This window comes from Gavialis gangeticus, unplaced genomic scaffold, assembly GCF_001723915.1.
Source record: "Gavialis gangeticus isolate Ggan-Ray unplaced genomic scaffold, GavGan_comp1, whole genome shotgun sequence".
NCBI classification, from domain to species: Eukaryota; Metazoa; Chordata; order Crocodylia; family Gavialidae; genus Gavialis; species Gavialis gangeticus.
Window position 1 is genome coordinate 43,976,510 of NW_017728994.1, and position 12,966 is coordinate 43,989,475.

At 44.6% G+C, this 12,966-nt stretch overlaps 1 protein-coding gene across 3 annotated transcripts in view; it reads right to left on the bottom strand.

Annotated features, from left to right (window-relative positions):
- Nucleotides 1–12,966, bottom strand: part of ADGRA1 (adhesion G protein-coupled receptor A1) — an 841,033-nt gene that overhangs the window by 98,892 nt on the left and 729,175 nt on the right. For all 3 annotated transcript variants that reach the window (XM_019502677.1, XM_019502678.1, XM_019502679.1), the window contains 2 exons: nucleotides 8,038–8,165; nucleotides 6,716–6,839 (listed from right to left, as the gene is read on the bottom strand). In XM_019502677.1, the coding sequence (XP_019358222.1) occupies nucleotides 6,716–6,839; nucleotides 8,038–8,165 (252 nt within the window). The remainder of the gene's footprint in view (nucleotides 1–6,715; nucleotides 6,840–8,037; nucleotides 8,166–12,966) is intronic.

Here is a 12,966-nt window from a genome sequence, read left to right on the forward strand (position 1 = left end):
CCCTGCTGTTGCAGGAGCTCTCCAGGGCTTCCCCTGGGTCCTACTGCCCCTGGTTCCTGTAATCTTTGACAGGAACTGAGGACAGATACATTTTAACTTTCAAAATTTTTTTAGGGGCCCCGCAGACCAGATAGAATGACCTCATGGGCTGGATCTAGCCCACGGGCCATATTTTGCCCACCCCTGCAATAGTTTTACACTAGGATCATCCTTTGCAGCTACATGCTACTTGAAAGAAAATGTGATAGTTCTGTTCTGTAGTGTTTAACAAGGGCCAGTGTTTTTCTGTTTCAGATCCAATCAAGTTACAAAAATTTCAGAAGATGAGCCAAATCTTGGCTCCTACTTATGAAGACTTGACAGATATGTGAGTCACATGTAACTATGCAAATAGGCTCTGCACTGGGATAACAGATTTATGTGAATGGCTATACTTGTAAAAAGAAGAATGAGACTCTCTTCACCCTCTCCTCCTGCTAAAATACTTAGGCAGGATATGGGGTATTATCATTGTGGCAGGCCACTTTAAAAGAGCCAGACAGACTGCAGAGCCCCAGCAGATGAGGCCGATTCAATTGAGGAGTCAGCAAATGCAGAGGCGGACAGATGGGGTGAATTAGGGGAGGCCTCACATGACTGCTGAGGGGCAGCTGACTAGTAGGATCTTGGACTGAGACAGGGCATAAGCCCAGGCTAAGAGACAAAATGGCTGCAACACTGGAGGAGCTGAAGTAGCAGCCCTGATTAGGGAGAAGACGCCAGCTCCTGAGGGCCATATGTACCACTGGAGGATAGGGTAGGAACTACTGGGGAGGTGGAGGCTCCTAGGGACCTGGAGTGAGGTCCATAAGCCTTGCAAACAGCTGAGAGGGTGGTATCTGGGGAGAAGACCAGAGGCTAGCCCTAGGGTAAAGCATGAACAGTGAGGACTGGGAAGAGCTAAGCCAGCCTGGAAGGAAAGAGGGCTGTATTCCCAGAGCTCAGGAGAAAACAGGTTTGCCCTGGGAGAGAGGAGTAGAGGAAACTGAGGCCTAGGCATTACTGGACCAGCTCAGAGAGCAGGGCAAAGTCATCAGCCTATAAAGATTGATCAAGTGGGCCCGGAGAGCTAGGGCCACAGCATGTGAGACCATGTGCAAGGTCGGAGTGTATCCATAAAGTGGGGCTGATATGAGCTGAAGGGGCCTCTGGCCTCATAGGGAGAAGAGAGATTTGTAACAAGGGCCCAGGAGGGAGGACCTAGGATAGAGAAGGGCTGATGGCTAATTGTACTGGTCCTCTGTGAGGACCTTGACTGACCTGTGTGGGGCTGGGGCCCATCTGGGCTAAAAAGGTATGAAATAGACCACTGCAGAAGTGGCCAATGCTGCAGAGAGCCTGGCCAATGCTGCAGAGAGCCTGGCATCTCAACTGGCCTGGCAATGCAGCCAGGGCCTCAGGGAAGCCAGAGGTCCCCGGATTGGGACTACAGCAGACACATAGAGGCCAGGGCCATCATAGCTCATGTGATGATGAGTGGCAGTCATCCAAGGAGTAGTACTAGTCAATGAGGGTCCATGTAAGGACCCCTAAGGCCAGGAGAACACGGCTTAAAAACACCAGGAGTGGCACTACATCTTGGAGGGAGGCCCATGAGGAAGGGTAGTAAGACCAGGTAGGCCTGATGTTGTTCCTAGGCAAGATCAAAAACCACATCTGATGGGTTGGTTGGTATGGTGGGACTGCCTGTGGCAGAGCAGCCCCCAAGAAATGCCACAGGAAATGCCACAGTGAAAGGTGAGGATAGGGCTTGAGAAAGCCTCAGCACCCACTGCCTTGTGGGTTACCCCATGGACGGGGAAGGCTAAAGGAGCTCACCATAACAGAAAAGCGAGGGGCAAGAAGGAAGACCATCTGGATCATGGCAGGATGTAGGGATGTGGAGAGGCCTGAGCAAGCCAGAGCCAGATCTATATGAAGGGGAGAAGGCCTGAGAACATCAGAGACACATCTTCATGAAGGGGAGAAGGTCTGAATAGGGTTGTGAACCCTAAGTGAAGTTAATGGGCCCAAGAGGAATTGAGTGGCCTGAGTGAAGGAGTATGGCCTAGCTGAGGATATGAGTTAGAAGGTGGCCTGGTTGGGGCATGAACCAGATATGAGCAAAATGCACAGGACAACAGAATGAATCTGATAGGATAATAGAGTGAACTGGATGTGATGGCCAAATACAGCTCAGTGGAAGGGCATGAGTAGGAGTGTGTCCCACTTGGGGACAATACTCGGATATGACAGTTGAATGTGGCCCACCTATGAGCAGGAGCTAGTAGCCTGCCCAGCTGGGTGGTGTGGACCGGATACAACAAGCAGAATGCCATCTGTGAGGCATGGGACATGGTGTAGGGAAAGCAAGGAGCCATGTGTTTGCCTGGCAGCACTAGTCCCTCAAATCCTTCTGTAGCAGTAATCCCCACGGAGTTAGCATAAAAGTGATAAGTACTACCTGGGGTCCCTCTGTGACTTTTAAGGTGTACCATTAGCAGGCAAGGAAGGTGCAGAGGCAATTTTCTGGGAGAGGATATTTTTTCAACCTGTGCTACAAGTTGAAAGATCCCCACCTTGGATTTTACAGAAGTGTCTGCTGCTGTCAGTCAGCTTGTATTAGAGATTCAGTGTACACTGGGCCTAGGATGTACTGATGTTATTTACTGTCAGGGATTGGTGCTAGGTGGGTGAGATACCATAGGCACCTGGCCCTGAACATATGTGTGCAGGGTCTCTGCTTAGATTTCTCCAACAGCATAATGTGTCTATGCTGTCCAGCAGCCCAGGATTTGGCATAATACCATGACAAGCAATAACTACCGTAGATAATGTGTTTTATTAAAAAATTCCTGTAGTTTATGTATTACTCATAACAGAATTATTAACTCATTTAGCTAAATCAATTTTTCATTATCACTGTTAATAGTGCACTGTTACCATGCAAACTGGCAGGTAAATAACTAGACAATGATTATAAGAACAGATGGTCATTTGTGATTATGTAATTGCATGGCCATGGCTGCCCTACAAACTCATCTTCTACCTTGAAATGCTAACTATGGATAAAGAAAATGATAAATTATGTTTATATTTGCTGCAACTCAGAGATTAATTACTATGCAACTGACTAGATATTAAGAGATATTTGTCTTGGAATAATTAAATATTCAACTGTGTCATATAAAATAATGTCATATAACATACATCCTTAAATGCATTTGCTGCATTAAAGAAGCTCATAATCTTTATGAATGTTTCTGAAAGTCATGTACAAATATATCTGGGCCCCAGAGTTCAGGTTGGAGCTACTGCCACTGTGCTGCTACTGGACTGGACTACAGCCAGAGCAACAGGGCAGGAGTGGGGCTGGAGCCCTGATGGAGCTGAAAGATAAGTGCTGGGAGAAGACAGGTGGAGGCAGAGCAGAGGCTGCAGGGGGAAGAAGCTTTGGGGCAGGCACAAAGGGGATTGCATGTTTTAGAGGTGCAAGCATAGAACAGGTCAGCAGCAGGGGGGCAGCAATGGGGGGGACAGAAAGGAGAAAGGGGTGGAGGGGACAGGTGGCAAAGGGGATAATGGGGGGGGGGGCAAGGGGCAGGCTGTTTAAACCCTACCAACACCTGCTTTCTTACCACATCCCCACTGCCTACCCCTTTTCTACCTCCTCACTGCCTGCTTCCCCACTACCTGGCTCCCTGCTACTGCTTTTCCACTATGTATAGAACCTAATTATTGGGGAGTCATCTTAAATTCAGAGTTGTCTTGGATTTGGGTAAATATAGTAACTACCAATGAATGCATTAGTAAGTCTAGTCTTAAAAATCTTCATTGGCACATTACAAAGATCCAAAATATTTTACAACTATATTAAAGTAGATTACATTTAAAAACACACCTACACAATAAGTACAAGCTATACTAACAATAGGTCAAATACTATTTTAATATCACCCATGCAATGACAATAAATGCTTCATAAAAAATGGACAGAATTCCCTGTTTTGTTTGCTTTCCTCAGGCAGGAATAATGCAAAGTATGATGGGTAATTTTTTGTGCCTTCCCTGGGTAGCTATTCTAATTAAGATATTGTATCTCAATTAAATTTTACAGAATAAGAATATTATATTATGCAAAAAGAAGGAACAGTTTATATTCTAGTGTTTTAGTATGCCTACTGAGAAATTATGAGTGCTTAGAAGAGTAATAGTAACATTTTCTGAATCATCAACTGAAATATGAGCATGAAGATATAATATTCGTAATTAAAAGAATAGACATTGTCTCAAGCCAAGAGAATCATTTATAAATTAGATAACAAAGGAAGTTGAGCCATTGGTTTCAGAGAAGATTTATTACTGGGAATGTTTTATCCCCTTAAATGATCAAACTATAAAGCTCTGTTCATTTTTTTAATTAGAAGTGAGTACAGAACTTCTAATGTTATTAATGTGGCTTTATTATGTAGGCTCAGTTCCACCACAAGTAACAAACAGAGAACATCCATTTGCTTATGCCACTGGCCTGGGTCTCAGGACCATAAACTGTTGAAGGAAAGGAGAATACATACTTCAGATTACAGGTTTCAGTGCTAATGCTGTTTGATAAGAACAGTGTTGTGTTCACAGACATTTTCTGAATGGAATTCTTCAGTGAAAACCAGCAGAGGGGGAAGCTTGCTGCTTCCCCTGTCCCCTGCTGTGCCAATCCCTGTGCTCTGCGGGGGGGGGGCTCTACCCCCTGCTTCTGCGCAGAGTCCAGCATGGGGCTTTTCCTCTGTGTGTGGGGAGCTGCAGGCACACAGTGAGGAGCCCTAGGGAAAGAAGTGGCTGGGCAGGCTGTGCGCAGCTGCACTCTTCGCCCCCAGCACAGTGCTAGCTGCCTCTACTGCAGGGGCTCCACACTGTACACCTGCAGCTCTGCACAGAGATGAAGGCCCATGCTGGCCTCCACGCAGAAGCAGGGGGCAGAGTGCAGGGGACCTGTGCAGCAGGGGATAGGGAAAGCAGCAGGCTCCAGTGTGGGGCTTCCCCCACCCTGAGTGCTGGAGCTGCAGACGGGGGGAGCAGAGCCCCAATGATAGGGCAGACTCTGCTCCCTCCTTTGCATGCAGCACTGGCTGGAGCTGCACCTGCCCTGGGCATGAGCGCACTGACCACCCCATGCCCTGACCTCCCTGCTTGCTGCTACTGCCAGACAGCGGGGGCTGCATGCCATGGGGGAGTGTGTGCGGGTCCCCACACTCCCCATCCTCACACCCACATCCTGCCCAGCTGAGCTCTGTGCTCCTGCTGACCCTCTGAGGGGAGGATGAGAAGGGGGAAGAGTTCTCCCCAGCATGGAGCAGAGCCTCCCCCTGCCCTGCAGGGGGGACAAGTGTGGGGAAGAGCCCCCTGTGGGACTGGGCAGCATCCCCTGGAGCCCCCCTCAGTAATGGGGGAGAAGCAGGGGGAAGAGTCCCCCTCTGGGGCCAGGCAGCCTCACAGAGCCCCCCTCCTGACGGAGGAGGGGCAGGGGAGGGGCAAGCAGGGGAGGAGGAGGAGGATGAGCCCCCCAGCACAGAACAGGACCCTCCTCCTGAACACGGAGCGGTGGGCGAGGGAGGAATGAGAAGAGTTCCCCTCTGGGGCTGAGATTGCTCCAAGCTGTCAGGGCACTGCTGGGGCTGGCCTGCCGGGGCCTGGCCATGCCCCCTCCTCAGTTCAGCTTACCTGTGCAAAGGAGGGCTGCTCTAGTGCCCCGGGGCTTCTGGCTTGAGCCACTGCAGGCACATGCCTGCATTTCCTGAGTAGAAAGGGAACATCTATCCACTTGGAAACTGATTCACTCTCTGCAGGTTAAATTAACCTGCGAAGATTGAATCAATTCAGGCGTGGGCTTTTTGAGTGTCTGTCCCTCGCCGTAAAGCTTCACTAAGGGAGAAAGGCTGAAACAGTCCTCTCCTTTTCATATTCTGTACAGGGACCAGTCACAGTCTCACTCCATGTATCCAGGGCAGCATGAGGACTGCTCTGTCTGTGCATCTCAGGGAATGCATATTTCCATATAAAAATGAAGCAAGATGATGAGATGGGGACAGTACAACCTGCATAGCACCTATTGCATACAAAGTTGCTCAGTGAAGTTCTATAGCACAGACTTCCTTTCCAAACCTTCTCTCGGTCAGCAAGACATAACACTGTCTACCTATTTTGAGTTGATCTTAGAGATGTAATTATATTTTAAACATTAAAGTTACCCCAAAATATATTCTGTAATCACACATTGGGCCCCAGGGGCCTACTTTACAAGACTGAAAGAGGTAGGTTTATGCACACACACACATACACTTTCTTCAACGATAGTTAGCCACAGCAGTAATAAAGTGCTTTTAACTATGCACCTTTATTCATGGAGCAGAGAAAACATTTAATTTTCAGAAAGAAATATTTTTTTCACAAAGACAAAAGTTAATGTATTTGCCCAGGTTTACACAATAGCTCAGTGGCAGAGCCTAAAACTGAATTCAGAGTTCCTGCTGTCCAGTGTTGTGCTTTAGCAGACCATATAATGATTTCTCCTAACAATGGATACGTTTGCTAGAACCTAGGAGAACCTTTGATAAGAAAGAAGGCTATCAGCATTATGTTGAAATGAACAGCTTCAAGGCTTCTTCTCTTTTTAAAATAAGAATAAAGTAATAAAGATACTTACAGCTTGACATATAATTGGGTATTTAACACGATTGATTCCACCAGCAAAAACAGCAAAAGTAAGAGCCGTATGGAAGCAGAAGTTGAGCAGCATGTGCCATCCTTTTCTACTGATTCGGATTGTGCTGTTCAAAATTAACATTTAAAAAAATTACATGTCTATAGCAAAAATCACACTTTTGGAAAAGATATATTTAGCTTAATAGATCTGAGTCCTCAGATTCCTGAACACAAGGCTACCTACAGAATAGAGGGCCTGATTTAAATCCCGTTGACGTCAATGGGGGTGGGAAGTTTCTACTGATTTCAATGGGCTTTGAATCAGGTCCTGAATGAAAAGGAATATATATATACATGGCTTACTGCAGGATGTGAGGTCAGACATACAGTAGTTCAACATGACAACTCTGAAGGATTAAAAGGAAGATATGAATCAAAATTCAGTGCATTAAGTACATTCTTAATATTTAGCCTCTTCTATAGTACAACTCCTATACAGTAACTAAACATCATTAACAATATAAAAAATGTTAATGACGTTTAGTTACTGTATATGGTTAAAATGGCAACATATATATTATTTACATACTGTAAATAGAAACAAACTTCTAAAACCAAACAGACTTTAAAACAGGAAATGTTAATACATTTTTTACACATATATATTTACATAAGCTTGTTCTTGGATACCAACACTTCTTTCAGAGGTATTACTGAAGAACTTGAAGTTAGCATCAAGTAGTATAGGACCACATATAAGATCATATCACAGAGCTTTGTCTTCAGTGTCACATTATAAAGGAAATAAGGAACTTGCAGAACAGCATAAAGCCATTTAGAGAGGCTACTCAGCAGAAACTACAGCTTGGGACATAGCCACTGTAATGTTTCACAGCTTTACAGTTTTCTAGTCATTGCATTTTGTATTTCTGTAGGTATCCTAAGATGCACACATGTATTTATTGTGTACTTTTCAAAGGGAGTGCAAAAGGACACATTTCACTAAGTTACTGTTAGAGGACCTTGCACTGGGATCATGCTACAAATGTTTTGAAGGAAAAGTTCAGCTCCCCTTTCATTCAGAGATCCAAGTATAAATAAAATAGAATATATGCTTTGTGGAAACTTAAAAAAAATATTTGTGAAATGCCATTTCATATTCTTGTTTGGCAACATTATACTGTGGGTTTTAGCAGCTGACAGTAACTAAATTCACTGAAACACTTCACTTTTTTGCTAAAAGAAGAGAAAAACAAGGTTGTCTTCAGTTCAATGTAGCAGCCACTAACATAAATGTCCATGTGCTTCAAACTGAATTTTTACCTGTGGTGCACAATGTAGGTGATAATGGACGCGAAGAGGCACAATAGCATGACTGCGGTACATGCATATACCACAGGGTGCAGGAACTCCCCTGGGTACTGGGGGAAGGACAGCACTGTCTTCAACTCCTGCCAAGGAAGAAAAATGAAATTAGCCTTGTTAGACATGTGTGAGCATCTAGAACTTCAGTGGAAGACTTCTCAGCATTTTCATTTGTCCTTTGGATTTTCACATGCTGTATTTTGAAGCAGAGAAGTAAGGTGATTAACTTTATCTGAATAAAGTTCATATTCATTTACAATTACATCAAACTGCTCTTCTCTTGTCTGCATGTGCTTCTTAGGAGGAAATTAACCTTTTTTCCACAAGCAAGCTATCCTGATTTAAAAAACAAACGAACAAAAACCCAAAAGGAAAAATATGCAAAATATCACTTGAAGCAGACATTAGCAATGCCTTTACCATCTGATACTATCAATGATTGTCTTTTACTCTAATAGTGCGAACAAAATGTCTAACTACAATGACAATGACAATGTCAATGTCAAGATGTATATATTCTACCTTGAAAGGACTACTTAAAGACACAGAAACATGGCAGTAGACCCCAAATAGCAAACTCAGAAAATTCTCTGTCAAAACCTTTGAGACAGATCTTCACATACTGTAAATCACCAGAATTCTATCTGGCCCAATTGATTTGACTCTTTGCATAAAAACATGAACCTCCACTCTCAGCTGCAGGAATGTATGGCTTTTGTTGATGTCAAAGGTAGCTGCATAGCAACATAAAGGACAAAATGTGGATCTGTTAGTTCTTTGTAGGGCTGCTGTAGGTGTTGTTATCTCTGGAAACAAAATGGCACTAAGAAGGAAAAATGTTGACAGAGCATGTATACTGGTATATTTAACTGTATTAAATTCCTAAACCAACCTGTTGTATGTCTAACCTAGAGATACATGGTAAAGCCATAAGTATTTTGGGGACTATTAGAGAGAATAATAGAAGTCAAATCAGCAGTAAGGTCAGTCGAAAGGCAAGTGTAGCCTTTTTTTTTTTAAAGAAAAAGGAAGATGAGGAGACTTTTTTATCCATTTTGCATCAAATTTTAAAAAATACAGAGTTTTCCTAGTACACATTGTAACACATGGGTTTGTGTCCCTATATTTCCACAAAAAATGGAAAACTCCAGAGCACATGCAGATTGCAATTTGCATATGTCCACCTCCATTTACAGTCATACTAAATTGTGCATAAAATGCAAACGTTCATACACGTGATGACTTCTAAGGCTAATTACAGACTGTCAAAAAGCCCAAGGCTGAATCAATTCCATCTTTGCAGGTTAGTTTAAGCTGTGTAGATTGAACCAATAAGCAAGTGAACAGACAATCACTTTTGATTCTGGAAATGCAGCCACATGCCTGTAGCGGCTCAGGCCAGAAGGAGGGGGTGCTAGAGCATGCCTTCTGGCTTGGCTAGAGGAGAAAGCTTGGGCCAAACTCAGCCTGCCAACCCTGCAATGGTGCGAGGGGGGGGGAGGTGCACAGTATCCTGGGATGCTGGGGGACTGTGAGTTAACTTGAATCTGGAGGGGATCTTGGACAGAAGTTTAATAAACCAATTTAACCTAAATCAGTTAAGTCTGATACTACATGCATCCAGGTCTCTCTTAAACCTTTTTTGGCCATTTTGAAAGTGGTTTATGTGCACTGAACTTTTGTTGTGTTACAGATCTAAACCTGTTTCTGATCACTTATACTGGTTTATGTGTAACTTCTGCCCCCAGCCTGGGTGGCTTATTTGAAAACAAAATGGCCCCTAGTATCTGTTAATATAGGATAGAGTACATATTTTATACAATTTTTACAAAATTTGGTGGAAGAAAAAAAAGATGGCACAGAAGCACCCTATAAAACCTGGGATTTCTGCAGATGGGTGAAGATGTTAGGGTACATGTGCAATTAATGACCAAAAAATCTTGAAAGAAAATAGGAACAGAATGACTCAATGAAATTTAAGTTTAACATTTACAAGCATTTATTGAAAATATTAAGATTCACTGTAGGACTTATCAGTTCTAATTTTTGCCCTGTAAAGAAGGCTATTAATTGGTTGACTTGATATGAAGATAGTAACTGGTCTCCCTTAATGAAAAACTGGGCCTCAAATCCTAAAGATTTTTCTGACACTTACAAAAGAGTTAAATTCTGGTACCATCATGTTTATATTTGAACATATCCATGAATAACAGGTCTGTGCAAAGCAGCTAGTATTCGCTTTGGATTTGGCTTCATCCAATTTGGGAGACACTAATTCAATTTGGTGATTTGAATCACTGTCCTGAATCAATTCAGCCAAATTTGATTCAGAGATATGGTTGACACCAAATCGGCTGACTCCCCGAATCGGACAGGTCCCATCCCGCTTGGTCTCCCAGCCCTGTCAATGGCTACCCCACCTGACCCCAACCTCCTGGCTCTTTAAATAAAAAAGCCCAGCACTCACTGGGTGCTACCAGGTGATGGGAGGGCGGTGGCGATCTCTGCTGCCTGCCACTGCCCTGCACTGCATGGGGGCCTCTGTCATGAGCCCCCATCCCCTGCCTGCTTTCCCAGCCCTTCCCCCCCATGCCATGGCTGCCCCGCCCAGCCCCAGCTCCCAGTTTAAAAAAAAAAAAGCCTGGCCCCACCGGCTGCTGCCAGGCAGGGGGGCCCATCCCTACTACCCCCCACTGTACCATGCTGTATGGGGGGGCTCTGCCATGAGCCCCCTGCCCACTTTCCCAGCCCCCCCCGGCCCAGCTCCTGGCTCTTTAAAAAAAAAAGCCTCAGGCTCACTGGCTCTTGCCAGGTGGGGGATAAATCCCTGCTGCACCCTACTGCCCCACGCTGTGTGGGGGACTCAGCCACAAGCCCCTAGAAGCTGCGATGGCTGCTGAAGCAGCTGGTGAGTGGGGGCTTTTTTTTTTAATAGAACTGGGAGGTGGGGCAAGGCGGGGCAGCCATGGGGGCCCTGGGAGAGTGGGCAGGGGATGGGGGCTCATGACAGATCCCCCCATGCAGTGTGGGGCTGTGGGGAGCAGTGGGGATCACCTTCCTCCACCTGGCAGCAGCCGATGCATCAGGGCTTTTTTAAAAAAATATATTTTTAAGATCTGGGGAGTTGGGCAGGGCAGCCATGGGGTGGGGGAGGTATTCAGGGGGGCTGGGGGAGCAGACAGGGGATGAGGCCTGACAGGGGTCCCCCCATGGTCCCCTCTCTTCTCCTTCAGCCTCCCCTCCCCTCCCCCCTACTTACCAGCATGAAGTCCAGGTACAAGTCCCTGCGGCAGCAAGCAGGGACCGTCTGAATCTCCAGAGCTCTCTGAATCTTTTACAAATCTATTCAGAGAGCTTCAAATTGATTTGGACCTTTTTACTTGTCTCCTGATTTGATTCAGATTCAGAGATTTGACTGCCGAATCAGGCCGAATCTCCTCCGAATCAAATCAGCATCTGAAGTTTTGCACAATCCTAATGAATAAGCACCTACAGTACAAAGTCCTGCACTTGGGAAGGAATAACTACATGCATATATCCAGACTGGCAAATGACTTGCTAGACTACAGTACTGTAGAGAAGGACCTGGGGTGTTACAGTGGACCATAAACTGAATATGAACCAACAGCATACTGTGTTGTATGAACACAAATCCTGCTTACAAATCAAAGGAAGTATTTTCTACTCCATTCAGCATTGGTGAGGTCTCACCTGGAATACTATGTCCAGATTTTGCTCCTATACTTCAAGAAATATATGGACAGATTGGCAAGAGTCCAGCAGAAAGTGACAAAAATTATTAGTGGCCTGGGAAGCATCATTTATAAGGAAAGACTGAAAGAGATAGGGTTATTTAGTCCGGAGAACAGAAGACCAAATGGGGGTGAGGAGAATAACAGTTTTCAAATACCTGAAGGATGATTATAGAAAGGATGGAGATAGACTGTTCTTTGTAGCCACAGGGGACAGGGACTGGAAGCAATGGCCTCAAACTGCAGCAGGGGAACTTTAGGCTGGATATTAGGAGAAACTTTCGGACTATGAAGGTGGTTAAGCACTAGAACAGACTGTCTAGAGAAGTCATAGAATCCCCATCCCTGGGCATTTGGCTGGGGTGGTTTATTCAGGGACAATCCTGCCTTGAACAAGGAGCTGAACTAGATGATACGACAAGGTATCTTCCAGCCCCACTCTCCTATGATCCTATGATATATACCACCCATGTGTCAGGGCATAAAGTATAGTTAGTTTACCTTCCACAGACACATAGTTCATACCTTGTCCTGACCATTATTATCTTTGTAGTGTAATAGCATCCAAGAGATCCAGAAGAATTGGGGCCTCATTTTGCTAGACTTTGTACAGAGATGTAGTAAAGACAGTCCCTTCCTCAAGTAGTTTGTAAAATGAGTAAATAACAGAAAAAAAGAGATAGATAACAAATAGGATATCAAAGGCACATTTTGTGTTAGTAATATCCTCTTTCTTTCTGAGTATTTCCCTTATGTCCACTTCCCCTATATCCATAGTGGATGTATCCACTTCTTGCTGTGTGGATACATCAGTCAAGAAGTCCTACTATTGCTTACCCATTTTCCCCTTTCCCATCTCATTCCATTCCTCAAAGTCAATTCAGGCTCAGGGTTACTTGGATCTTGATGCTGGTGTTAGAAAGGTACTAAGACTAAACCTCATGGCTTCTATTGCCCCTCCATATTCTTTCTTAGCTGCAGTTGTTTTCCCTTAACCACTAGTGGAAAAGAGCAAGTAGAAGTATATAAAATTGCTGTAATAGGTGTCAAAATAAAAGGAGTGCATTTATTTAAAAGAGTAGTAAGTAAATATCTTGGATAATTCCGCAATCCACACACACACACGTGCATTCCC